Source organism: Colletotrichum acutatum (genome assembly GCF_030867785.1).
Source record: "Colletotrichum acutatum strain CBS 112980 chromosome Unknown BDZ83scaffold_41, whole genome shotgun sequence".
NCBI lineage: Eukaryota > Fungi > Ascomycota > Sordariomycetes > Glomerellales > Glomerellaceae > Colletotrichum > Colletotrichum acutatum.
In genome coordinates, this window is record NW_026849035.1 from 93,300 (window position 1) to 119,954 (window position 26,655).

The 26,655-nt window shown below is 52.6% G+C and overlaps 9 protein-coding genes across 9 annotated transcripts; 4 read left to right on the top strand and 5 right to left on the bottom strand.

Moving 5' to 3' along the window:
• Window positions 1-704: 704 nt before the first annotated feature.
• BDZ83DRAFT_576517 (acyl-CoA dehydrogenase family member 10) lies at window positions 705-2,093 on the bottom strand (the record flags this gene model as incomplete). Its single annotated transcript, XM_060504925.1, has 2 exons — window positions 705-1,718; window positions 1,779-2,093. 2 exons carry the CDS (start codon window positions 2,091-2,093, stop codon window positions 705-707), a joined length of 1,329 nt encoding a protein of 442 aa, XP_060365502.1.
• A 1,502-nt stretch (window positions 2,094-3,595) lies between these two features.
• Window positions 3,596-4,865, top strand: BDZ83DRAFT_719166 (uncharacterized protein; the record flags this gene model as incomplete). The annotated part of the gene is made up of 4 exons (XM_060512149.1): window positions 3,596-3,632; window positions 3,684-3,938; window positions 3,996-4,571; window positions 4,618-4,865. The coding sequence occupies 4 exons, from the start codon at window positions 3,596-3,598 to the stop codon at window positions 4,863-4,865; spliced, it is 1,116 nt and encodes a 371-aa protein (XP_060365503.1).
• Window positions 4,866-5,173: 308 nt separating this feature from the next.
• Window positions 5,174-6,952, top strand: BDZ83DRAFT_619594 (F-box domain-containing protein). Its single transcript, XM_060508135.1, has one exon. It carries the CDS (start codon window positions 5,478-5,480, stop codon window positions 6,681-6,683), a length of 1,206 nt encoding a protein of 401 aa, XP_060365504.1. The 5' UTR covers window positions 5,174-5,477; the 3' UTR covers window positions 6,684-6,952.
• An 828-nt stretch (window positions 6,953-7,780) lies between these two features.
• Window positions 7,781-9,037, bottom strand: BDZ83DRAFT_719168 (cytidylyltransferase; the record flags this gene model as incomplete). The annotated part of the gene is made up of 1 exon (XM_060512150.1): window positions 7,781-9,037. The coding sequence occupies one exon, from the start codon at window positions 9,035-9,037 to the stop codon at window positions 7,781-7,783; it is 1,257 nt and encodes a 418-aa protein (XP_060365505.1).
• A 1,627-nt stretch (window positions 9,038-10,664) lies between these two features.
• On the top strand, window positions 10,665-13,797 carry BDZ83DRAFT_719169 (fungal-specific transcription factor domain-containing protein; the record flags this gene model as incomplete). The annotated part of the gene is given in 5 exon segments (XM_060512151.1): window positions 10,665-10,921; window positions 10,993-11,867; window positions 11,921-12,925; window positions 12,995-13,279; window positions 13,292-13,797. The coding sequence occupies 5 exon segments, from the start codon at window positions 10,665-10,667 to the stop codon at window positions 13,795-13,797; spliced, it is 2,928 nt and encodes a 975-aa protein (XP_060365506.1).
• Window positions 13,798-14,141: 344 nt separating this feature from the next.
• BDZ83DRAFT_719170 (short-chain dehydrogenase) lies at window positions 14,142-15,383 on the bottom strand (the record flags this gene model as incomplete). The annotated part of the gene is made up of 5 exons (XM_060512152.1): window positions 14,142-14,224; window positions 14,338-14,529; window positions 14,649-14,761; window positions 14,845-15,205; window positions 15,335-15,383. The coding sequence occupies 5 exons, from the start codon at window positions 15,381-15,383 to the stop codon at window positions 14,142-14,144; spliced, it is 798 nt and encodes a 265-aa protein (XP_060365507.1).
• Window positions 15,384-16,157: 774 nt separating this feature from the next.
• BDZ83DRAFT_302609 (kinase-like domain-containing protein) lies at window positions 16,158-18,949 on the bottom strand. Its single transcript, XM_060502263.1, has 5 exons — window positions 18,777-18,949; window positions 18,248-18,708; window positions 18,141-18,197; window positions 17,153-18,082; window positions 16,158-17,094 (listed from the first exon to the last, which is right to left on the bottom strand). Exons 1-5 carry the CDS (start codon window positions 18,821-18,823, stop codon window positions 16,418-16,420), a joined length of 2,172 nt encoding a protein of 723 aa, XP_060365508.1. The 5' UTR covers window positions 18,824-18,949; the 3' UTR covers window positions 16,158-16,417.
• Window positions 18,950-20,888: 1,939 nt separating this feature from the next.
• On the bottom strand, window positions 20,889-22,138 carry BDZ83DRAFT_619606 (uncharacterized protein). Its single transcript, XM_060508136.1, has one exon. The coding sequence runs from the start codon at window positions 22,020-22,022 to the stop codon at window positions 21,183-21,185; it is 840 nt and encodes a 279-aa protein (XP_060365509.1). The 5' UTR covers window positions 22,023-22,138; the 3' UTR covers window positions 20,889-21,182.
• A 2,924-nt stretch (window positions 22,139-25,062) lies between these two features.
• On the top strand, window positions 25,063-26,142 carry BDZ83DRAFT_651293 (uncharacterized protein; the record flags this gene model as incomplete). The annotated part of the gene is made up of 1 exon (XM_060510442.1): window positions 25,063-26,142. One exon carries the CDS (start codon window positions 25,063-25,065, stop codon window positions 26,140-26,142), a length of 1,080 nt encoding a protein of 359 aa, XP_060365510.1.
• Between the last annotated feature and the right edge of the window lie 513 nt (window positions 26,143-26,655).

Consider the following 26,655-nt stretch of genomic DNA (forward strand, 5'->3'; position numbering starts at 1 on the left):
GGCCATGACCCATTACACAAAGGCTATTGAAGGACCACGGAAATAAGTTCGGCGTCCTCCTTCATTCCGGCATCACATAATCACAGCGCATGAATGCACCCTCGATGAGGGGATCGTTGTTCTCGTTTGCCTGGAGACGCATGCACGTCCAACTTGGCGCAGCTTACGCAACCTTCTGTGCCAACGAAAAGCTCTTGGGTTCCACGACACCACACGAGAAACGCCACCAAGCTGCGGGGATCTTTTGCTGGACAGAAGGACCAAAGCTGACGATAATACTGGGTCTTTTGTACAAATTGACTGCTGAGTAAGTAGTGACATCCTGAGTCGAGTTGGTTGTCTAAATTAAGCATAACTGATTCGGGACAACGGCTGACTTTCCGCAGAATCAACGTTCTCCCCACTTTGATTCTTGTGATTGGATCGCATGCGTTTATGGTTGCTAAGGCGCAGGATTATGAGTTGTACAATATTTGACACAGATATTGTGCAGGAGGTGCTGCTGAAGGTAATTGAGCATCAGACATCGACCGAAGGAAAGCTTATCCAGTTGGCGATAGCTCTCAAGACTAACCATGAGATAGTGAACGTTTCGTACACCAGCTTACTACTAGTAGAGTATTAGTCTGACCTCAAGGAAAGACTTAAAGAACTAGCATTCTCTTTATCTGAAGAGCTGAATTCGAATACCCTGTGACAAAGCCCTAGTCAAATGATACATACCGCTCCCCGTACTGCTCGGCAAACTTCTTACAGCGTTCCTGGTACATCTTGTGCTTCTTGATAACCTCATCCGCCGTCTTCATCTCCTCTCTCCCAACCTGATGCCGATGCGCCGCGTCAGGCCCGTCCGCAATCCTCACAAAGCGCGCATACGTCCACATCTCAGGAAGCGGCGTATGCTGCGTCAGCCCCTGTCCTCCATACATCTGCATACACTCGTCAATAATCTTGGTAGCCATCATCGGCACCAAGATCTTGCTCTGCGCAATCGCTCTCTTGCCAGCCTTGTTACCCAAGAGGTCCATCGTATCGGCGGCGTTCAGGACGACGAGGCGGGCGGCATCCAGCTCAAGACGCATCTGCGCAACGCGCTCAATGTTGGAATCGAACTCGCCGATGAGCTTTCCGCGGGGCTTCTTGCGGGCGTCGTTGCAGCGTATCAGAGCTAACTCGTAGGCCCTCTCGCATTGCCCGATTAAGCGCATGCAGTGGTGAATCCGGCCGGGACCCAGGCGACCTTGGGCGATCTCGAAGGCGCGCCCTTCTCCAAGGATGATATTTTCTACCGGGACGTGGACGTTCTCGTAGAGGTATTCTCCGTGGCCCTCTGGCGCGTGGTCGTAGCCCATGATTGTCAGGTTGCGAACTTGGCTGATTCCTGGCGTGTCGCAAGGGACGATGATCATGGAGTGACGGGACCATTTTGGGTTGTCCGGGTTGGTGCACCCCATGAGGATGTAGAACGATAGATCCTTGTTCCAGAGGCAGTTTCCGTAGAGCTTCCTCCCGTTAATTACGTAGAAGTCGCCTTCGCGCTTGATGCTGATTCCGATTTGTGTTGCGTCTGAACTCGCTACGTCCGGCTCGGTCATGGAATAGGCGGAGGATGCAGTGCCATCGAGAAGTGGCTGGAGCCATTTCTTCTTCTGTGCCTCGTTGCAGTACTTGGCCAAAAGTTCGATGTTGCCCGTCTCCGGAGCGTGACAATTCATCGTCTAAAGCAAGTCAACATACAATTCTTTCAAAACGCTATGGTATAAATGCATGTTTCCTACCTGGGCTGCCCAATAACACCGGCCCATGATCTCGGCGCAGCATGAATACTCCAAGTTTGTGAGACCCGGACTTTCTTTGAAGTGATTGGGTAGAAAGAGGTTGAATAGACCGCGTTCTTTGGCCTTTTTGCGCAGTTCGTGTATCAACGGTGGTGTCGTCCAGCGTCGGGCCTCAAGCTGGGCTTTGAAGACCTGCTCTCTCGGGATACACTCATTTTCGACCCACTCGTACACGGCGTTGATCTTCTCGATGGCCAAAGTTGAGAGCTTCGCCTTCACCCATGGTGGCAGGTGAGCAAAAGCAGGACTATCCATGGCTGAGCGAGTTAGTTATCCGTGGGCTCCGTTGCTGGTCCCTCTGCTTGAACCATTGGATGGTGTTCTTGAAGCAACCTTCAACTTATACCGAAAGGCGTCACGGAGTCGAGAGAAGTGTCCCAAGCCTAAGGTAGTGCACCGCGACTTTGCCGAGACCATTCCCTGCGCCGTACCAACAGGCGAGTCCAGGTACCTCAAGAACTCCCCTCCATGGCAGACTCTCGTACCACTCAGAGCTCAATGCGGCTCCAGACGCTAATGATTCAGTGTCCCCGATACATCCTTTGAGCATCAGACGGCCGGGGGACTTGGGGTGGGGCGTTGACCTCGGCCCCTCACGGTTCTGTAAGCTTGTGCGGAGTCCACGCGGGGTAGCTCCTCCGGGGATCATCGGCTGTGCGTCAGGATGAGGAGGAGAAGATTGGAACACGAAACAATACGACACCTATTCACCCATTCAAATTCTTAGTGACGCGACCTGAGAGGGTGCCCCAGAAACCAATGAGATCTCGCAGGATTGTCCTTACTATCTGCTCGATTAGACCGACCTTTTGCCAGCCTCCAAGCTACTCATGCTACGCCTACCTGACGTTACTGTAGAAATACCTCTTACTATTTCACATGATCTACCTAATATTCAGTTTACTTTAGACAGTTGGATGGGGTTCCCCTGTAGAGATGTGACAGAGTAGAAGTATCTTTCCATACCTCGCTGTGTCTTCCACTACTACGCTTGTGCTCCTTATGGCTCCCCCCAGGTCACGACCTTAGTCCGGATGGTCCCGTCTTACCATAGTCACACTTAGAATGATTTATTTCAATATAATTTGATTGTTCTGTAGATTTTCTTTCGCTGAACTGAGACAAACAGATGCCGTGTAAATGTCGGTCGTTGCACCCTCGTGCTTGCTTCAAAGCACGGGCATGCAGATAGTGGATAGTACAGCATTTGCAACGCTGCCTCTACAGATGCCTTCACCGACCAAGTTTCTATTACATGAAAAGACAGGATTATTCTCAGTAAGACTCCTGTTAGGATGGACTTGATCTCTTGTATTCCAGTTCCGTCCAATGTCTACTGTATGGGATTCAGTGCTAACTTCCGCTCGGACTCGTGGACGGTGATGACTGGATTAAGCTCAAAGTCAGGCAGCAGAGCAAACAGCGCCTCAGTGAAAACCAACTTCCATCCTCTTCTTGCTCGTAGGCTCAAGATCCAGCTTCCTTAAGAGGCACTTGTTGAATATAAGCGATCTTGGCACGCAGATAAGCGGTCAACAAAAAGGCAGTCAGACCCAATCCTTCTGAGCAACCAATGTTATCGGATTACTGTATCTCTGGTCTTCAACCTCTTCTTCTCCCTTTGCAATATCCTAAATTGCCGTTGCATCTTGGATTACGCAACTACAGAGAATTTATCAAGTAAATGGGTGACGACCGACGAACAACCTAATTATAGCAAGCGCTCTACTCATTGTTTGCGTGCTTGAGGAGCCACTATGGCAAAGACAGCTGAGAAGCATGCCCTAGTATTTGGTTTGTAGCGCTGCCCTCAAATGATTTGCTCGTTCTAATGAGACGATATAGGCTCAAGTGGAATTACTGGATGGGCCATTACCAATGCCATACTTCAAGGCTATCCCAGCCAAGATGCATTTGATACTGTGACGGCCCTCACCAATCGCCCCATCACCAACGACACCATTCAGTGGCCTATGTCCCAGAAGCTTCACCTCGTCAGTGGTGTGAACATCTTTACGCCTGGTGGGCAAGAAGCTCTCGAAAACGATCTCCAGAAGAAAGTAGAGAATCTCCGGAAGATTACCCACGTCTACTTCTGCGGTATGCAACGCCAGTAACTACGTCCACGCCAGCCCGCGTGCTAATACTACCTACCAGCTTACATTATGAACCTTGACCCGGCAAATGAATGCGAGATCAACACTCAGCTCGTTAAAAAGGCTGTTACTGCCATTGATCGCCTATCGCCAAGCCTGCAATTTGTCGTCCTTCCAACAGGCACCAAGGCGTATGGCATCCATCTCATTGATCGCTTTCCGTTCGCAAAGGAGCTCCCTTTGCGCGAATCGCTGCCACGAATTCCCGAACCGCTCAGCTCGCAGCTATTCTACTACCACCAGATTGATGCACTGTCACGGCTTTCCGAGGGGAGGAAATGGTCTTGGTGCGAAGTCAGGGCTGACACAATTGTTGGCTTCGTGCCAAACAACAACATTTGTTGCGCGGCACAGACGCTAGGAATTTACCTTTCTCTCTTTGCAGAAATCGAAGGAAATGGAGCCGATTATCCCTTCCCGGGCAACGAAAAGTGTTGGAACAATCTCAGCCACGAAAGCAACCAAGATATTCTCGCCAAGATTTGCATCTACGCATCTTTGCATCCGGACGTCACGCACAAACAGAAGTACAACGCCGGTGACAACTTTCAACCTTCTTCGGAGACACAGATGGCCGGTCATATGCGGATACTTTGGTTTGAGAGGAACCCCTCCTCTGCCAGATCACCCTGCCCCTCAGCCCGAGCACTATCTGGTGAAGCATGTTGAAAAGTGGAAAGAGATGGAGAAGAAGCATGACCTTGTGGGTGGTCACATTGTCAATGACCGCACATTCATTGAGCCAACTCACGGCGTGGGAATGATATACGGTCTGACGAACTTGCTTGCTTTTGATAGGCAGCTTGACATGACCCAGTGCCATGAGATGTGGGGTTCCAGCAAGGAGGAAATCGAGACGAAAAGCTCTTGATTTACTGTGTTCGACAGGTTCAGAAAGGCTCGAATCATTCCGTAGCGGGTTATCGTATTTTTCAACAATCATTGGTAGCGTTGGCTTCATCAATTCTTCCTTGTTGGTGAACGGATCCGGTCGGGAGCTGACCCCGGCCCTCATTGTGGATGCCATGCCGGAGGTGGCCCCGAAACCAGATCCACCTTTCCGGGTAGGTAGGTACGTACCGTAACCGAAAACAGGATGACACATGCACCCCAGCCACAGTGGCCGTGCGTTACAGTGGCCACCTTACGATGGACGCAGCTGAAATGCAACTTCCGCATTTCAAACATTCCACGCATTCTTTCAATCCGACGCTGCTTGAGGTGAACCGTTTAGAGCACCTTGTTGCTTGCAGAATTTCTTGTTCGATTTTTGGTTTCTTGGGGAGAGTTTGTTCTTGAAGTGAGTCGGTCACTTCACTTACTTTCTTTCTACCGTCCCTGCTCAACAGCTCATACGATTTAAACCCGCCCCGCTGTTGCCGCAAGGTCCCCCGTCAGCTGAGGGTCTCCACGATACGGGAAGATAAGACCATCACCCCATCAAGGCTGGGCCTGAAGGTATACTCGGGAGGACGCGACGAGTATGCTGCTCTTCCCTGATGGCGACGTCAACGGCGACGACGCCAAACGCGACAAGCTCGCCGCCTTGCCAGAGGAGCTTCTCATCGAGACGCTGAACCGTCTCTGCCACAAGGACCTATGCAATGTGTCGCGCCTGAACAAGCGTTACCATAGGTTGGCTGATGCCGTCTTGTACAAGAGCGTTCACTTCCAGAGCCCGGAGCTTCATCTTACTTTCAGCGAATCGCTGGGCCGGCGACCGCGGCGTGGTTCGGCCATTAATGAGGTGAAATTGATTTATCCTAATGAGGAGCTTTCGCGCCTGGCTCTCGACGCACCCGTTCACAACTCTCACTATGACCCCACGCGGTCGGACACTCTTTCGCGCACACTTTCCGTTATGTCAAATTTGGAGAAACTCGACATTGCTGTTCCTCACGTCCTCTTACACGGCATCGGCACCCTTTTCAACGGGCCGTTCGATTTGGCGTACCTCAAGGAGTGCACACTATTCTACCAGTGCGCCGATGACGCCTACTGGGACCTGCGAGAAAACATCCACATCTTTGCCCACCCCACGCTGGAGACCCTGATCATCAAACGCGCCAAACTCGACGAGAAAGGATTCGACTTCATGGAGCGCCCTCACGAGACGGGCCTGAAGAAGTTACACCTTCTCGAGTGCGACATTAACGATGACGGGCTCTCAGACCTCCTCGAATTCCCAGAGGGCCTGGAAGAATTTGTCATGACGCAGACGGCAGAGCCGAAGCCTGAGCTGGAGGAGAGCTCCGATAACTTTGCCGACTACGTCCTCGCCCTCAACTCCCAGGCCCACTCACTCAAGACGTTCACCATTGACTCACCAACGCTCGGCTGTCGCAAACCGTTGAGGATGAGAGAATTCGAGGCGCTCAAGAGCATGAGGATGAACTGGGACTACCAGCTCTTTGGCAAGACATCCAAGAAGCCGCGCATGCACTCGGTCGGTCTCCCGCCAGAGATGGAGGTCTTGGAGTTTTTCAACGAGATGGGCTCTGACGAGGAGGTGACGGATCTCCTTCTCTACACGATCCAGACCAAAGACGTCGTCGCCAAAGCCTGGAAGACTTTTGTGGTGCCCGAGGGCGATGCTGGAGTTTCACATGAGATCAAGGAAGCGTGTAGAGAGCACGGCTTGCAGCTGGATATCATTGGGGCATTCGACACAGACGGCGAAGCTGACTAGAAGAAAAAGGCTTAGAAAACAAAAGGCCATATAGAAGAGGCTAGAAGACTTGGAGTGAGAAGTCAAAGTAAAGACAGAGGAACAGCAAACTATACGTAGAAAAGTATAAACGAAGAGTAGACGAAGATTAGATGACAATAGACGAAGACCAAGACCATATACATTACACCCAGTGCTCGATCCAGCCAGCCTCCTCCAAAAGTTGAACAGTGAACGTGTGGCCCTTTGCATAATTGGTTTAATGCTGTCCGCGCCAGGTGAGCCGGGCCGTATCTCGTCACCGTGAATCCCGGCTCCACTAGTCGCGGTCAGAGTTCGGGTCCACCCGCCGCCGTCTCCGGACTTGCGGAGCCTAGTACGGACCAGGCCTCACAATCCAGATTTGACATCAGCCGGGCGATGGTAGGCAACGACGAAACTTTAAATTATTTATCACCTACCCATAAAGGTAGTGTATGGAGCCACAATTTGCGAACCCATTGAACACGATGCTCCAAGCCGGAGTATCCTCCGAAACGTGTCCTCTATCTACGTCAGAGAACGTCAAAAAAGTATCACGCCATCGGGCGCTATCCGACCAGCTGTATGGAGGACTATAGAAAAGCGCGATGGCAGAGCTCCCACCGGCATACCGAATGCAGGGAGAAAAGGAGGAAGGCGTACCGGTCAAGCAATGTTTCGGAAGAAGCAGACCAGTCAGAGACCAGACGGCTATGCACGATGGTCCGCAAGCTTCTACGTCAGAGACAGCTGACGCAGCAGTTTGGAAGCAGCCCAAACGGTTTGGATGTAACGTTTTGTAAGGTTGATTGTTGAGCCAGGCTTACATGTGATACGGCACGTTGGACACAAGGCCGTTGAGTTTACTGGCCTTTGCCTCAGGTGATGGGATATTGGGCAACGGCCTGCCTGGGACCTTATTCGGGGACTCTTCCAGACGCTTCATGTGAATCGAAGCATTATAACGACCCTGTTTAAGGGGCAAAACTAAGCGTGAGCAAAGATGCCAAAATCCCACAAACATCAAACGCATCATAGAAGTCAAGCCTCTGTCCAATAATCGTGATATTTCCACCGTCATACTCACTATGAGCTACCTAGGCTAGCCGGCTTTTGCTCTCTGGCCTCGCTGTCGCCGTTGCCTTTGCCGCCGCCTCAGCCTTTTGCTGCCGAATCGCCGTGCTACTAATCTTGGACGCAAAGTTCTCCGTCTCGCTCGTCCCCTCGCCCTGCTCGCTGGCGTCCAAAACCTCTACTTCAAACGTCTCCAGCGGCTTCCACCCTTGCGCCGTCCGCTTGTCGTTGACGGCTTTTCCTCCTGATCGCGTCTCCCCTGAGTACACGAGCACATCCATCTCCTCCAGCGTTACCGTCGGGCCATAGACATCCTGGAACTCGACGCACTCGACGATGATGGCGCCGTCACGGAAGGTAGCCTCGACGCGGCCCGGTTGTCTCGTCACCGTTTCTGCCGGGCTTGTTTTCTTCTTCCACCCGCTCTTGTTTAGCTCGAGGAGGGATGATAGGAATTCGAGAGTGTAATTGGTTCTGTCATCCCAGGATTGCACGAGCTCTGCGTGTTTCTTGTTTACCAGCATCTGGTCTCCGGTGATCCCGACGATCAAGCGACAACTCGACGTCGCGTCCTTGACAGGCACCCGAAGTAGAAGTACGGCCGCCGTGAGAAGTAACTTGTGACCTGGGTGTAAATGATCGAATGTGCCCCCTAGACACACGATGTTGTATCCCGGGGTGTCTTCCACTGGATCCTCGCTCGATCCCTCGACATTCATACTCAGACCTGCCTCGACAACTACTAGCTGCGATTGCAGAATCGTCTGCCTGCTCTCAGCAAACTTGAGATATGTCGATAATGTACGATAGCCTTGTTCACTATTGATATGGAAGATGAAGTTCCAAGGGTGGTATGCCGAGGCAAAGGTCGGCAGGTCCACGACCGTTGTGTTATTAGGATCGATGGCGGCCTGAAAATCCGGGGCGAACCTCCGATTGGCATCGTGGTCCACCAAGACGACGCGTGCGTCAACCGCGCCAGGTCCGCCGTCGACATCGCTGGCAATGGCCTGCTCGGCGCATATCAGGGCGATGAGACTGTAGAGACCGGCGATGAGAGACTGGGCAGCCGGCCATGACAGCGATTTGGTTTTTGGTGATGCCCCGCGGAGAAGAGGGCCAACGACGGCCACAATAAGGACAGAAGACTGACTTTGGTTCTTGAGTTTGGATAGGACTGCCTGTAAGGAGGGACGGTATGCGGCGCTGAGCGAGGCCCGCGATGGTGGCTGGGTGGGGAGCGGGAGGAGCAGGAGGCTCGGATAGTCTTGAGAGCCCATTTTGGGAGTCGGTTCGTGTTTGCACGTGACAAGTTGCAAAGAGATGTGAACTAGAGAGACAAATGGTATACTATAGACAGAATTAGCAAGTAACGGCGATGTGTGCCTCAATCATGGATACAGTAGTTCAGTTGAGTTGAATCCGGTGCCGTGAGCTGTTGTTTCCCTCGGGCAGGTGGGGTGATTCCGCAGGGTAGCTCTTGCTGCCAGGCCGAGGTGAGGGGACGAGTCAGAGTGTGGGGCTGGCGCTAGCGATGCTGATTCATCCTTGCCGCTGCGGAGATAACGCGGGGCTGCTTTACTATCATATGATTGGCCAACCCTATCTCCACTCGACGAGTACGTACCCTGCCGTGTCTTGTCTCTCAACCTCCTCAACCAACCTCTTTTCATCATGTTCAATTTACACCAACATGTTGGTCAACTCTCCTTCACATTTAGTTATTAACAAGATCCAGAGAAAGTCCAGACTTTTCTTCTCAATACGACGATGCTCTCTGCTATACTCTACCTACAATGACGTAATGGCCCATCCTTCCTGGACCGTCAACATGTCGTCAGCTTCTAGGGAAGGGAGCCAACCCCAGCTGTTGTCCGCTTCGTCCGCCGCGGAAAACTGTCGGCAAATCCGCGTCGTCTAATTCGACATCGGATCTCGACGTTCAATGTCACTGCGCCGTCCATCTGCGGCATCCGGTGGACCTCACAATCTTCCCCGCATCCGACGTGCAACCATCTTTGTCAATGGGGCGTCCAGACCTTTTTCATTCTCCCCTCGGACAACATCCTGCCGACATGGATTCTTGTCGTCGTCGTCCCATACCAGTATACCCCTCTCTTTGTGGTCTCCATATGGCCGACCCAGCCCTGGCTCCTCCAGCCTCTCGTGGCCCACTATCCCCAGACCATTGACTGTGGGTTCGCCGGATATCCAGCATCAAGCTCCCTCCGTCTGGGGTAACGGAGTGCTCTGGTTCCATTGGGCTGCTTTAGTTCAACTATTTCTCCTAGTCTATCGGGCAAGAGTGAGATTCACCGACGCGACAAGTGTCGCATTCGCTGGACCATCCCGGACTCCAGTCCCGAGCTCGGAGCTTTCACGAATCCCCCAACGCAGCCAAGCTTTGGGTTCGGATCCGCAGTGGCTCGCTGCGTGTGTAAGATTGGGGAAACAAGCTGTCTCGAACCGTCTCCTCGCCATGCACCTCCGCCTGCACCTGCACCATTCCATCCCACCACATCTGAGCTTGCTTGCCCGGGATCCACTGCCCTTCCGCTGCCTCTACCAAGCCGGCATCCCTCTCCTGGCCAACAACCTGAACGAAACCTGAAAGAGGGGTGGCATGCCTGCGTGACACTCCCAGGGCCCTGTTGTTTGTCGTCACGGTGGAGTCCAGCATTGAGCCTCGACACTTTTGTACTTGCTCGTCCTCCATCTTCGGCATTCTCGCCGTTGGACAGCCATCCCTCATCTGATTTTGCACTCGTTTTCCAGTATTCTTCCTCAAACTCGTCTGGATCGTCGCTTGCGCAATTCCATCATCGTGATACCTTGCACGTTTCCACGTATAATTCCTTTATTACCCGGAAAGCTGTGGCTCTTTACAAAACCGTAGGATACGAGATCATGACCATCATCAAGAATGAAGCCGGGCAAGGCTCAAACGATGATACCGGAATCACCGCACAAGAAAATACTACCTCTCGCATACCTTCAACCCGCCAAGCCAAGACCCAACAGGTAAGGCATAGAGCATCTGTTGCCTGCGCCTCTTGTCGGGACAGAAGAATTCGCTGTGTGGTTCCAAAGGGCGAGTCGGAGTGCGTCCAGTGCAAAAAGGCAGGTAATGAGTGCGTTATCAAGAATGACGATGAGCGGCGGCGGTATGTATACTTGAGAGCTGAATTTTCCCAGTTGACTTCAGTGTTGTCTGAAATGCTGACACAATCACCAGACCAATATCAAAGGCGTACATGTCGTCTTTGTCCGATCGCATTGCGATGCTTGAGGGCATGCTGCAGGAAAAGGGTGTTCAACCTCCACCAGCCGTGCATCCCCCGAAGACGAGACACGAGACCCAGCAGTTATCGGAAGAGCCAAGAGAGCAAAGAAAGGTTCCAGTCAAGAGACCAACTGCCCCCGAGGTCCCCTCACCTCCGGACTCTGGAAACGATGACTACTCAGTACAGGGCAGCGACCACGCCGAAAACGCGTCCACCGCCAGCCCCTGCTTCCATGTTGCTGCAGAAGAACAATCTGCGTTCCGTATGCTGGACCCAACGCAAGAGAACGTTGTTCACAGGCTTCTATCGACGAGAGGGAATCTTTCATTTGACCAACTATCTGGACGGCTCCGCTTCTTCGGCCCGACGGCCAACTCCCATGTTTACTACGCCGACACTAGTGATAGCTTGCGGTCTCGTGAACCATCAGAGCAGATACGGCGTGCTGAGCGCATTATTCGGACACTGACGGCGACGACTCACGACTACCTCATGAACAGTTTCTGGACGCACTACAATAGTGTGCTCAAAATCATCCACAGGGAATCGTTCGAATCCGATCGAGAGTCGCAAAGCCCAAAGTTCTACTCGTCGTTCCTGCATATCGCGATCTTGGCTATGGGTTTCCGATTTGCTGATTGCAGTCGTGATGAAATGAAGAGAATGGCTTTGGGGAACCGGGAGAGCACTTTGCACAGGGAGGCCAAGTACATGCTCGATGTCGAACTCGAGAGACCTGGTGGGATACCAAGCGTACAAGCCCTCCTTCTTCTCGGCGATCTGGAATGCGGCGTTGGCAGAGATAATACTGGGTGGATGTATGCTGGTAAGCTGATCGTGTGCCTCTTCAAAGAACTCATAATAACTCTGCTTCATCAGGGATGGCGAACAGATTAGCTTTTGACATCGGGCTCCATTTGGACTGCCGCAACAGTGGTTTTGACGAACAGGAGGTCGACATCCGTCACATGGTGATGAGAGCCTGCGTGATATACGACAAATATTGGTCCCTATTTCTGGGTCGGCCCACGAGCATCAAAAGCCAAGATGTCGGCATGGATCTGCTATCACGGCGCTTCTCACAGCTCACGTCGCTCATGGGAACGCCTGGGCCCACTAACAAGGAGAATCAAATTGTGGAGATCTACGACCAGCTCGTCGAGTTGATGGAGCTTGCGGGTCGTATAGTGGAAGCTAGAGACAGCCGGCAAGTACCAGCGAGTGTTCATAAGAGAGACGGAGCGTATGGCGAAGAAGATGCGTATATTCAAAGCACCAACCTCGATCGCCAATTGCAGAATTGGTATAGGCGGTTGCCGGAATATTTGCAGTGGAAGCCTGCCAACATCAAGCATGCACCGTTCAGCTATTTCCTTCTTCACCAGCAATATCACGTCTCGATGATATTGCTGCATCGTTCGTGGGCGAATTACGACGAAGTTTCTGGCGATACCACTAGCACTGATGCAAATCTGACGCCGAACTCGAGCTCCGACTCCAAAGACACGTCCGACCATCATCACTTCAACCATTCCCTAGGGACGGACATGTCACAATCAACCTTAGACACAGGCCGAGTTGCGTCATCGCGCAGCATTTGTAGTTTCCACGCCATTCGAGTGGCGAGGATATTCTGGCAACACCGACAACGGTTTGACGGAACCAAGATATTCATCACCGGCATTCAGCACGCCGGTACTGCGGCCATTGCTCTAGTTGCGGCACTTGCACATCACCGTTGCGAATCTGATAGGCGAACGTACCTCGGATACCTAGAGATTCTGGCCAGCGCCATCAGCGACATGAGTCAAGCCTACCAACCAGCGGCACGCATGGACAACCTACTGAAGGCAGTCCTTGGAAAACTGCGGACCGATAACGACAGTCCCGACGGCGTCAGCCAGCCGCCAGTCATACTGACGGGCAGCGAAAAGAGCCTACTTTCAAGCCCAGGCTGGAGAGGCAAAATGGACAGCGTTTACTCCGTTCTACCAGCTAGACGTGAAGCTGAAGTCCGGGACACCCAACCGAACAAAAGACGCCGACCATCGACGAGCAGTCGAAGAGCGTCTGAGTTCGCTCGCCCGCCCTTGCCTTTCTTCGGCGCCAAGATGCAGCCATCGACGCGCAGGTCGTCGCAGAGCAACGTGTACGCAAACATCGGTTCTCCCCTAGAGCCCGCGGCGTATCATTCAGGCGGAAACGATCATCAGCTATTTAATCTAGACTTTCTCAACGGTTCGGCGATAGATAATGATAGAGAAGACGACGCTTCGGATGTCAAGAGCAAGCCTGTAGAGGATTGCATTTTTGTTTCGCCACTGTCCAACAGCTGGGCACAGGATGTCACGACCAACGGCAACGCATCGCCGTCTCAAAAGGCGCATCTGCGTTATGGCGATTTGGAACTGAACGATTGGGAGTCTGGAGCATCCGGGATCGGTATCGATTCACTCTCCAGCTTCCAGCTCAGTGGAGGAGGGGAAAGTAACCGTGAAAGCCAGCAAAAGGTCCACAAAGAGGAACCCAATCAGAGCAGTCTCAAGAGCGAGGCCAAGGACACAGTAATGGATCAAGGAGGTTTCGGGCCCTATGGCCATGACGCCATGGAATGGATGGGTACCGATGATGGCCTGGATACCATGACCTCTGTGAGTCTGATTGAGCTGGTGCAGAGTTCAATTGCCGGTAAGGCAGAGAGACGTCCGGCGGACGAAGCGCCTAGAAACCACGAACTGGACTTTTTGAGCTTCTGAGTCGATCTTATCGCATGGGAAAACAGACTCGGTTCTTCTTCTTTTGCATTCCCCCCTTGTTCTCTCTCACTCTTCGTTACTTCAGCTTGGGCGTTGGTGGTCTGCGGGAGTCTACGGGCTTGATTCATTTTTTGACATTTGTACCTGAGTTGTCTATGCGTAGCGTTGTAAATAGGGATTTGCCAGTCTTGAGCATAATTAAATAGATCGCTTCTTCTGTGAACTACGTGTTCCAACGCCATCAACACAAGTGACATAAAATACTCAGATTCTCCCACATTGTCAAGATCACCACGATAAAAACCACCCGCCCTCATCTCACACCTTTCATCTCACCAATGAGACTAATGAGCCGTAAACCCACCATCAGCAACCAACCCAGACCCCTGCATAAAACTACTCATATCAGAAGCGAGAAATGTGATGCCTATATTACTATCCCGTTAGTCCACTTTACTAAAATCGAAAGACACCATCATGAATATACTTGGGATAACAAAAAAAGGCATTGAGAAACCAACAACGAAAAAAAAAACTCACAATCAGCAATTTCCTCAGGCTGACCCAGCCTCTGCAACGGTGTCATCTCAATATACCGACTCAGCGGGCTCCCCGCCTCGCGGGAAAAGGGCTTCACGATAGGCGTCTCGATCCAGCCGGGACAAATCGCGTTGATGCGGATGCCTTGACGGCCGTAGTTGTTTGCGTCGCTCTTCGTCAGGCCCATGACTCCTATTTTGTTTTTTGGTTTTAGTACCCGAATTGTGCCACATGCTTTACCGTGTTTCTCTCTGGAAGAAAGGAAGGGGAGGGGGAAGCGGGGAAGGGAAGGGGGCAAGTTGACGACGTACCGTGCTTCGCAGTCGAATACGCCGTCTGCGCCATGAAGAGCGAAGGGGAGACGACGCCAAAGATAGAAGCCACGTTGATAATGGCGCCACGACCGCGTCTCATTCCGAGGTCCCTAGATACAACATCACTTGAATACCAAACTCACCAAGAGACACCCGAGTAAATACCGCAGAAAGGAGAAGAAAAGAAACATACTCTTGCTCCAACATAACCCTAATCTCCTCCCTCTGACACCTCCACACCCCGTACAAGTCAACATCCACAACCCCGCCAAACTCCTCCTCGTCAACCTCGTGCGTCAACTGCCCCTTGCCCGCGATCCCCGCGTTGTTAACAGCCACGTCGACGCGCCCGAAGCGCGATACCGTCTCCGCGATGCCGGCTTTTACTTCAGCCGCGTCGCGGACGTTCAAGGGAAGCGTCAGGACCTCGGTGGAGGGGTACTTCTCGCCGAGGAGCGATTTCGTGGCCTCGAGGGCTTGGGTGTTGATGTCGGTTATGGCGAGGCGGGTGATGCCGTTTCGGGCGAAGGCGAGGGCTGTTTTTTGGCCGATGCCTGTTGTTTTTAGTGGTTTATGTTAACGAAAGAAGCGTTCAACAGTTACTGCCAGGACTTTTGGGTGGGTTGTGCGGGATCGTTGCCGTGAGTAAGTCCGTGAGTGAATGGGAGTTCGTCAAAACGTACCGGAAGCCGCGCCGGTGATGAAAGCCGCACCTCGGAGAAGGGACGCCATGATGGGATTTCCTCGTTTCACACACGTACAAACAGATATGAAGACAGCGTTGAAGGCCTATATAAAAGCTTAGAAAGGCTAATGATGCGTGACGACACTGCGTGCGCGGATTACTGAGCAATCCGGAGTGTGGCAGCAATACAAACTTATATGAAGAAACACCAACATAAATAAGCTCACGCACTTACACAGTACATCCAAACTGAAAAGAAGCCAAAAAATAAGATGGACCGGTGAGACATACTCCTTCACTCCGCATACACATCCCCCATCCCATCATCTCAGCCAAGAATACACCGGCAGCCAACTTTCCTCGGCGGTGACATCGTGTGCGAAAGTGAGGCGGGAAAGATCGCGGAGAAGCATACCCAGCGTAGCTTCCCGCGCGGGTCTACCCACACCACGGGATGGACCGCTTCCCGCGGGCCGCAGGATAAAGCAATACCCGAGTGTTGGCACAACTTTGAGCTTCTATTGCTGGAGGTGTCATTCAAACCACCTCCTGCGCGCATCATTCCCAAGTCCTTCTTTCTCGGAAGAGGAGGTGGCACAGAGAGATCAAGATGGTGAGGGGTTGGGTGGGACAGAATCTCCTTCTTTCAGTGACAATGTTACGGTGCCCATCCGACGATTGCTCGCATTCCGAGTACGTTCATTGTTTTTTGGTAAAGTAATTCCCTAGATAATATTCCCAAATGCTAACGCTGGAATATCAATCCGACTGGGAAAGGTAGCCATACGCCACCGGCAACTTCTTCATTGACCGGACTGCCTAAAAGAAAGAATTTAACCAGTCCTTTCGCACTCGCTGCTCCAAATATGAAAAACAATGCTTGTGTCATGAAACGCCCTCATAGCACTTATTCACCAGCTTTTCAGAGTCAACACTCGTCGACCTTGTTTAGACTTTAATGGAAGAAATTTGACTTTGGGGTTCAGTGGGTGGCGCGTTCGGCAGGCAGCAGCTCCAAGTTGAAACCAGCCAGAGGAAAGATACAGAAGCCCATCCACGGGTGACTTTGAAATCAACGCAGTCAAAGATGCCAAGTCCCAGGCACCGTCGTGCATAAAGAGTTATACTGCCCTCCAACCCATAGAACAACAAGGTGGAGTATCGCGAGAATGACGCTTCCTCGTAAGCCCCAAGTCCAAGGCAGTCCGTTGGACAGACGTCTCCCGGTTTCCCGCTCATATGGCGTTATTGGTCGCGTACCGGTACCGGCAAGACCAAGATCAAGAGCAGCCAAAATCACCAATGGCGCGCCGACGTTTGGGCTAACTACGTACGGCCAGCAAGGGCGTGTCAGGCTGAGCATTTTGCTCAAAAAGAAGCCAAGACGCACAACCGCCAGTAGAGGTCCGGCATTGTAGCGCATAACCTGGCCTGCTCGCAACCGGCTAATCATGAGCTTGTGCCGCAAGGCTTCCAAAGGTGTAGCAGGGGGTGGCATCAGGAGCGGGGGCGAGCTCAGAGGTTCGTCTTTCAGGGAATCCACACTTTCATCTCGCTCTGGTGTCGTGCGGATAAAGCTATCCTGGCTGCGTTGAGCCACCATTACCTGCGCTTGCGGTCGTAGCCTCGGGGAGCTTGAGTCTGATTGTCTTCGTAGACCTGACGGCATGTCCGAAGTGGGAGATCCGCTGTCTGCTGCCCTGCTAGGGATGTTGTACCCTTCCTGGGACGAGGAGAACCTCGACTGCTTTTGGGGATCTGCGACCAAGTCAGTTCGATAGATAGCGTCATCTCTAAAGGGTTATGAGCCACAAACCTGGCACGGGGGTGCTTGGCGGCATTGGGGAGTCTAGACTCTGTATCCGGCGTCCGTTGATTCCCATGGACGGACTCGAACTCCTACCTCGAGGGACGCCGTCCATGGTCGACTCCGTTTTCATAGCTGATAGAACTTCACTTGCGCTAGGCCGCTGCAACGGATCCAGAGCAAGAAGCTTCTTAAGAAGTTGGTACAACTTTGTGGGAAGATCTGGGCGTTCTCTACGTTCGTCTTGGAAGCCTTGCCAGTCTGTGATCTCCGCTCGGAGCTCGTCGATATCTTCGAGCTCTTCGTTGATGGTGTTGGCACTACGGTACGGCAGACGACCAAAACACATAAAGTAGAGAATCATGCCAAGAGAGAATATGTCGGACTTTGTGGTGAAATTGCCATAACGTCCAGTCGTCAAATCTCTCCTCAACACCTCTGGCGCGCAGTAAGAGATGGTTCCTGTGGATCCAGTCGACTTACGGACCATATTCTCAGATTGAACCTCACCAAAGTCGCTGATCAGGCAGATTATACCGCTACCCTCTCGATGCAGGAGACAGTTACTTGGCTTCAGGTCGCGATGAATGTAATTGGCAGCGTGAAGATATGCCAGTCCCGAGGTGATGTCTTTGAAGAGCGAGTAAATCTCCTCAAAGGACAGCAATCTTTGCGAAGCGAACTGGTCACGAGGCAATTCAAGCTGGCCTTTTGACTTCCGTCGCATCTGAGCTTTGAGCTGTTCCTTGGTCGTTTCCTTGGGTTGGTCCCCGATGATATAGTTGAGTAGGTCGCCGCCATTACAGTATTGCTGTAGGATGAAAGCGCATGCCACGCTGGGACCGAAGCGTGTCAGCTTGACGTCCTCGAGCCAGACATGGCGGTATGAGACCAAGTTCGGGTGAGAGAGCTTGGCGAGCAGCTCGACTTCGATGAGAACTGACAGGTTCGCAGTCAGCTTTTGCATCTTCATAAGCGTAGCACATGCCATTCTTACCTTTTTCCAACCATGCGTGATCGTCGCCCACAGGCACGCGCTTACACGCAAAGTGACCTAGCTATCGTCAGTATTTCCATAGGAAATCGATCGCTCGAGACCCATACCAAGTTGACAACCATCGATTTCGTGGCGGACGAGCAGCACCACGCCCTTTCCACCACGCCCAAGCTCCTTCTCCTCGACGAAGAATGTTTTGAAATAATTAGGACTGAAAGCCTCGCGGCGGATGCGGCTGCCCTCTTGGACCGAGGGTGTACTCGAAATGAACTCGGCGTCTTCGGCTTCCTCGATTACGGCAGCTTGCGGGTGGGGTAAGCTTGGTTGTACAATGCGACGAATGGGGCTGGGCGGGGGATGGTGGTCGGCGCGAGAGTCGTGGCCCCCGGCTCGGAGCATGCGAAAGTAATTCGGGTCGACAAAGGAATCATGATGGCGAGCGGTGTCGAATTGACGTTCGGGAGAGGATGATCGCAAGGGCTGGCGGCATGTCGGGCATTCGGACAGGCCACGGATCTCGAGTCTCTGGGAGGAAGGGTCACGGACTACTATAGCGTTGCGGTGTCGGCTAAAGGAAAGCACTGTCAGCAAGATGCATTCTTCGACCAAGAGGAAGCAGAATAAAGGTAGACCAACAGGACGATTTCGCGACCTTCGCGCGGGTGGTATGGGATCAGCGACATGGCCGGTCGATCTTGGTATGCTACACTGGGGTCGTCGGACCAACAGAAAGGTCTAGATCATGGCCCAGAAGAAGGCAGCTGTGATGGTTGTTTGCTCGCCAGACGTAGACGGAGAGGCCACTTTAGTCGGGTGTCTGGGTGAGTCGGGAAAACGGCATGGGGTGTGAGGGCCAGCGTAGGCCTGTCGGAGGGAATCGCGATGATGGATGAAGCTTAAAGGAGCTGTCAAGGTAAGGCGAAGCTCCTGGGTGAGTCAGGACAAGGTGCAGCTCGAGGTGGTGGTCAAGGTGACCAGGTGTACAGGTGAGGAGTTGTACTCCGTAGGTGAGGTAAGGTGAGAAAGGTTGTTTTGTTGACATTGAATGACCTCACACTGTCTACGGAGCCACCCAAATACCCCACGTGCCCCGCCTCGGAGCGTTCGAACCGCTTTGCGGGGCGCTTATGACTGCCGGGCCAGAGGAACCCACACTGTGCCACAGCCACAGCCACAGAGCATCCAAGTAAACAAATACCAAGTTCACCAACCCATCAAGTAACAAATTCATCATGTTTGCAATTGCTATAACAGAAACAGATTTCTGTTTACTACATGAGACCATTGAAGTTGTCCGACATTTGATGATCCACACTTTCAGCAAGGTGTCATGCGATTTGCTTTTGCAAGACGGCAATGTCTCGACGACATTGCGCTGAGCTTATTCAGCTTCTTCAAGTTGTCAGACAAACACACGATGTCTGCAATGATGAGGTAGATGAGTCGTCCGTACGTATCTGAGATCTTACAATGCGAGATACGATGTTTATCTGCAGCTTCTACTTGAAACATGCCAAGCTGTCATGAGAAGTATCTGTATCTCTCCCGAAGACAATGCGACCCTCTGCCGGAGTTATACCCAGCTCACCATGTCTTCCCACATGGTCCCTAGGGATTGTTTCCAAAATGTACTGCTAGTTATCTTTTCAAGACCTCGAAACTTGTGTCACAACTCGTCGTTGTATCAACTCATCAAGGACCACGGGAGACCGTTGACTTGTGAGCTTCTCCCCCTGGCCAGACAACGACGATCCTCTCCAACTCCATCACCACCAACCCCCGGCACCGTGGTCATTTGACCAGGGCAGTCTCTGTCGCGGTTACACTTACTGGGCCAGCTCGGGCCCGTCATCAGGGGTTTGAAACAAATAGAGCCTACCTATGGCTACGGGTACAGCTATGGAACCACCACGGCATATTCGCAACGGGGCAGCACAGAATTCGTATTAAATCGCACCAGACGACCCTTCACCGCGACTCAAAACATTCCCCAAGCCTAGCAACCCCCTTCAACCCCCGGCTCAACCCTGCCGTCGTCCACCTTGAGTGTCTTCACCGCCGCACTCAACTCCCGACGACGAAAGAGGAAAGCGTGGATGTGTCAACGCAAGGTCTTCATCCACCACCGCTGTGGCCACAAGATCACCGAGCTCCTTGAGCAGTGCGAGACTTTCGAGTGTCCCGGCATCACGCAGAAACCGTCATCAGTAACCGGTATACCTGCATCGTGCGGACTTGTATGTGGTACGGCCAGTTCTGAATTGAACTGTGGCGAGAAAGTGAGTGAGACAGGAGGAGAAAGTATCGGAGAAATGGTGAGTATCTCCTGTGTAAGTGGACTACTTCACTATATCCTGGGATATGAGCTGGAAAACGACAGGTTTCTCACAATCACGTCGACTAGTTCCAACCTTCGCATCCAGCTCATGCAATTAGATACAACGGCATCACAAACCCTCATCAACCAAGCATCAAACTTCTAGTTTAGTTTTTTTCAGCTACCCTAAACCCCTACCTCAACGTCCAATCCGAGTCCCATCCGTGCCTTGCATTAGCGACGTGCATCTCTAGTAGCGTCCTTCAACACTAAAGCGATCCATCGCGCAAGTTTGTTTGATGGCCTAGGTCAAATACGGCAGCTCAACATCGGTTAGAAGCAAGTTGGGAACCTGCCTCATCGCTTCAAATTGCCGTTGAAAACACAAAGAGAGGCACCCGGTTCCTTCACGACTTTTAGCAATGTTGATAGTTTAACCAATTAAATTCCGAAAAGAGAGAGCGCTCTCTTCCCGATGGGTATCATATATGTCCAATCCTACCTAGCTCCTGTGGTATTCAACCCCTTCCCGGCTTTTCAATCACCTGAACACTCCTTTGCGCCCTACGATACAAAAAACACACTGTACAAACTGAAGAACCAATCGTAAAATCAAGAGGTATCAGAAACGCCACCAATCAAGTGAAGAAGACGATCAACGTGCCCGCACGCCAAGGGTAAAGGCCACCCCGTCGACGAGTACACCCCGTCACAATGAAAAATCCCTAGTGAATATCTCGATCATGCAAGATCTGCCACTTGCGATGATAGAGATTAATATGCGCCCTCAACGCGTCCGCCGACTCGTAATTATCCGTCGTCCCCGTCGGCACGCAGAGACAGCACGCAAATACATTCCTGTCCGAGTGCGACTTGGCCAGGAACCGGCTCGACATGCGGAAGCCGTCCTTGAGGACGATATAGTCCTTGTTGCCGGGCAGCAGCGGGTTCCATCGGTAGCCGCACTTGCACCTCTTGGGCGCGTCGGGGATCGGCTTGGAAAGGTCGACCTGCAGCGTCATGGCCTCTGGGCAGAACATGCTGAAAACGCTGACTTTGGGGCAGAGGAAGGCCGAGGCGGTGGTGCTGGTTGTGTCTGCTTCCGAGGGGGCGAAGATGGAGACGGCGTCGCTGGCGATGGCTTTTGGTGTTGGTGGTGTTGGTGGAGGTGAGGGCGGTTCTGATTGGAAGGGTGCTTGGTCGGTGCTGATGGTCATGGTCGTCGACATGTCGTCGTCTTCCTCCTCCTCTTCAACGTCGTTGTCGTCTTCATCTTCAGATATGACACTATGATTATCGAATGACGGATTACTTGAGTATTGCGAGATGGGCCTCACATGCCGCGAGCGGGGCTTTGGAATGGGAAGGTGCTCGGGGATATCTGGGCGTCCGGCGGCGAGACGGTGATATAAGGCACCGAGGGCCTGGACCGAGGCGATTCTGACAGACTCGGATGTCTGTATGATATCTGAGATGTTGAGAAGCCCAGTGAAGCTCGAGTCAGAAGAGACCCGGCGTAGGTGGGAAACCCGACTACTGAGGTTGAACAGCTGGTTGGAAAGCATATCCCGGCATGGTGCTGTTGATGCTATTAGCGTGGCTGCAGACAGATGGAAAACGGGTTGCGACGTCGATGGTCGATGGGGGTGGAAACTCACTATCGCCGGTGGAGAAGTCGGTTCCAATAAGAACAGTCGCAATGTCATATGTCTCCTCGATTTGGTTCCTCGCAAGTTCCAAAGAGATGCTCAAAGCACATGTAATGACATCCCTTCGAACACCAGAGTCTGATGATTTCCGACAGTAGTGGTTCCCAAGTGTACGTTTCCTCTTCCAGTGGGTGTAATGTTCTGTGCCCTCGGCGTATAATTCTTTGAGAGACGACACAGCCTCATCGACTGTGGTTGCCTCCATTGTTGACCTGTCACTTTGATGGCATGATGGAATGGTGCCGAGAGTAGGTAGGTAATTACGTGAAGGAACTAACTTGGTGTTGAAGGGAGTGAAAGTGACGAGAGGGAGAGAGAGGATCGTCTGGGAGGGAAGGGATTAAGAACGGCAAGCAGCGGAGACCGGATCGGGAAAAGCAATGTTGGCGGGCGGCCGGCAAGCAGCTGAATGGATGGCCAGGGCGAGCTGAAGCCTGAAGCCTAAAGGAAGGGAGGACGGGAGAGTTTTGAGACCGGTGGGAAATGGCAAACAGAGTGCTTATCGGCAGATGGGGGGAACACGACTCAGAACAAGCTTCAAAGCGAGACAACAGATCGAGGGGTGGGTTACCAACAGCTTGGGGCCAAACGGGCGCGCGTGTCTGTTGATGAAGTGGGTTTTTCTGGTTTCTTTGATGCTTTGACTCTTGAAGTACGGAGTATTCGTAGGTAGGCAAGGTAGGTTATGGAGACCGGATACATCATACGGCGTACGGAGTTGGTAGGGAACAAGAGTCTAGAGGGTGTGCTCGGGCTTCTTGGATCGACAGGAAAGCCAGGGAGGAAAATGGGGGGGGGGGGAGAGAAGAGATCGGGCGTGGAGCTACGGACACTAGAGCAGAGGAGATGGGCGGGCAAACTTTTTGAGCCAATGTGGCGTTGGCGGGCGTTGAGTTGGTGGACGCCAGGACGCCAATCTCACGACTCGAGGTGCAAGTCGTCCGAACGGGCGCACGGGAACTCGAGGGGGGCGGGTAGCCGACATGACATGAGGCATGGGACGGCGTTAGCGACTGTGTAGACGGAGTAGACGGGGGGGGGGGTCAATGGGCATGGTCCACGGGCAAGGGACATGCAATGCCTGTCAAGTCGAGTTTGGCCAGAGAGTCATGTGCGACGATCTCTTTGGATGTGATTCTCGTCTCATGCCGCCGTCAGCCGGCGGATGGTGTGCATGCTGACGATGCTGCTGCAGCTGAGGTTTGGTTTTCTTGGGGTCTTTATTTTTGGGGGGGATTAGCCCTTTCATTGGGGTCGCAAATGAACGGAGAAAGAGTCGAGAAGGGTGAGAGTGTTTGTTTGCTTTTGCACGGAAGGGTCCGGTAGAAGTTTCCATGTCGGCAGCTCGCTAATGAGTTAAACATACGGTCAAGTGAGTACTGTGAGTGAGAATAGGTGAAAAATAAGAGGAAATCCCCCCCGGACGACTTGCTGTGCCAGGAAAGAAAAGAAAAAAACAGATGGCCAGGATGAATGCAGGGCAAAGGCAGGCTGGGGCCATGGGAGCATGGGACCAGGCCAAAGTCGCCAAACAAGAATCGCTTCTATTCGTTGGGATAATATATGCCACCGTGTTGGAGACGAGGCGAGGCGAGTCGAGGCGAGTCGGAGGATCCCACGCGTGCGGTTCCAATTGGCAATCCGTTGCTGCTGTTGCTGCTGTTGATGTGCCTGCCGGTGTCTTCAAATAAACCATCCAATCCTTGATTCCGTGATGACAAGGGTTAAAGTGAAGGTGACAAGACAGAGAGAGACTGAGAGTTGGGAGTTTCGTCCGAATGACGACGACGTGACCGGGGTCCCGCCCATCCCGCAAAAGAGTCAAGAGTTCAGACGTGTCATTCGCGTCAAAGAAAGATGGGCTCAGATGGCACCGATGGCACCTTGGGGATCAAATGCGACCGCGCCGTCTGTGCTCAAGCTCAGGGTGGACACGCCGCACTTTGCAACTTTGCAAGTAACCTAGCACTACGGATATCATGGATGAGGGCGCATGGATCCTGACACCCATCAATCTATCAAAACGGTCAGCAAGCTTGCACCTTGCCCGGTTCGCAGAAACTCGACGGGAAATCCACGGCCAGTCCGGTTCAGTCCGATCCAGTTCTGTGAGTCCCTGTTAATGTCTTGTCGCTGTTGATTGTTCTGAAGCAATATAGAGATACGAAAGAGTGATTGAGTGGGAAATGAATCCATTGAAAAAAGGCTGAAGAGGAGATTAGCGTGCTGACTGGGCGGGCGCTACGCTTCCATTCCCTAAGGTACCTACTTGGGTACCTTTGTGCTTAGTAAAGCAGCCTCCAGGTACGTACCTACCTAACGCCCTCCACCATCGGTCCATCCGGCGAGCCGGCCCCGGAATGTGGACCCCCGTCCTCGGTCTCCCGACATGGCGATTGGCCCACCACCGCAAGCCATCGCTAAAAGGTACTTTTGGACAGGTATCTCAGCCAAAGGGTCTCTAGCCTCTCGAGGCTTCCATCGAATCCTCCGCCGCCATCCTTCATCCTCTCAGCCGTCAACTATCATTCAAGCCGCAAAGAAAACCCGAGACAGGCACGACAGGCACACGCTCCACATCACATGCTAGCCCTTCAACATCACTGTCGTCCCGTCCGCATCGGACCGCCAAGCATCGTGGCACTCCTCCCCTAAAGCTGCTTAAAGACAGCTAGCCTCCGGCTTGAGGTTTCCGCTGCCACGACCACCGCCGCCGCTCATTCCCTCAAATGTACCTCTTACGTGCCTGGGCAAGCCACTTCCACCCTACCTACGTCCGGTCTACACAGTCTTATCAGCTCAGCTCAGCTCCACGCTTTACATGACCAAGCCTAAAAGCAAACAACGTGGACCTGACCAGCATGCTTGGAGATCCGGAATAGTAAATCATCGCACAATGCCACCTCCTCGTACTCGTCAAACCCGCCAGAGCTGCGACCGGTGCCACGCCCACAAACTACGTTGTCCAAAACAGCCTGGCAACGCCATTTGCAGCCGTTGCCTCAAGGCCGGAGCCGCATGCGTGTACAGCCCCGTGGGCACGTTACCCGCCTACCAGGACCTGGCTGCAGAACCGAGCGACGATGTCCTACCCCTTTCAAACGGTGCGACGGACCTGGGTTGGGGCAACTTTTCTTTCGATGACATCCTGGGCTTCTCCTCTGTTCAGCCTTGCGACGTAGCATCATCTCGCCTTGGTCAAGCACCACTGATCCAAGTCCCGGCTGACCCTCGATCTCAATGCTTTGAACAGCTCACTGCCATCACGGCCACTCTAGATAGAGCCACGACGGGTCTTCCCCCTATTGACAAGTTCCACGTCTCTGGCCCCGATTCCAAAAGGTACTGCCTCGAGATATCCCAACAGTACAGTCACAAAGAGTCTCTCGAACTCCTACTCGCCGAGACCCAGAAGCTCGTCGATGTATACCCCAAAGCTGTACAATTCGCTCTGGAACGGCGCCCAAGCCCCGACTGCAGTGTACCAAACTGTATACACACATACCAGTCCATCACCGGCCTCCAAGACGAGCCCTTTGCAAATTCGGCGCAGCTAACATCAAAGATCGACTATCCCTTGCTCAACCTCCTTCTCTGCTGCCATTACCGATGTGCCGATGTCATGGAACTCGTCCTCTGTCACGTTCAGCTATGTCTCAGGTTCCTCGCCGCTGCCATGCAACAGGATGTTCAGCCTCACGAGTTTGACGTACCAGAGCTCAAGATCGGCTCATTCACTCCGTCACGGCGATCATCGCCCTCCATCATCATGGCGATTCTAATCGATCTTCAGTCTTCCCTGGCCAGTTGTGTCCCACGGCTCAGCTCTGCACTGAAGGAGAGGGAAGGGGACTGTGGCAAGGAAGGCCGCATACTTTTGCTTCAATGCGAGCTACTTGCAGAGAGAGGAAACTCCATTGTAGACCGTCTGAAGAAGCTGAGAGACACTCTAAGCAATGCAGGGCTTCTTGCTTAGAGTCTATCGCGGCCAAGCGGGCATTAGTGTGTCCAACGACGTAGAGGTTTCACATTGGCCGCTGCTTATTGAAACCAAACATTAACACCCATCATATTGATATGACGTCGAAGCTGTTAGTCCTAGCAAAAGCACATACGCTTCCCGGTTCATCTTCCGTTCGTGCGTCGGCAGTTCTGGCGATGGCATGGATATCCCTCCATAGAGGGCTTCGCAACCCCTCCTCCTTAAACTCATGAGCACCTCAAACACGCATCACGGGTGACCTTAAGTTGAGGCGAACCATGGGAAAAGATCATGATTAGATATGCCGAAATGCATAGTCATATAGAAGTTGCTCTTCACTGGTTGATTGACTTTATCCGCCGGCTGTTTTATTGACGGTAGGTCAGCTTCCTTAAGGCGTTGCGTTGAAAGACTCTGGTTGATAACCATGATACTGCAGCAGATGACCTTTATCTGAGTGCCGAACCACTTCATTGTCTTGCCCAGTCCCTCACATATAAGACTTCA

Coding starts and splice junctions, on each gene's coding strand:
- BDZ83DRAFT_619606 (XM_060508136.1), bottom strand. CDS start 22,022: ATGCTTTCCAACCAGCTGTTCAACCTCAGTAGTCGGGTTTCCCACCTA.
- BDZ83DRAFT_619594 (XM_060508135.1), top strand. CDS start 5,478: ATGCTGCTCTTCCCTGATGGCGACGTCAACGGCGACGACGCCAAACGC.
- BDZ83DRAFT_302609 (XM_060502263.1), bottom strand. CDS start 18,823: ATGTCGCTGATCCCATACCACCCGCGCGAAGGTCGCGAAATCGTCCT. Junction 18,198..18,247: donor AATCGATGGTTGTCAACTTG/GTATGGGTCTCG, acceptor GACGATAGCTAG/GTCACTTTGCGTGTAAGCGC. Junction 18,083..18,140: donor TCACGCATGGTTGGAAAAAG/GTAAGAATGGCA, acceptor CGAACCTGTCAG/TTCTCATCGAAGTCGAGCTG.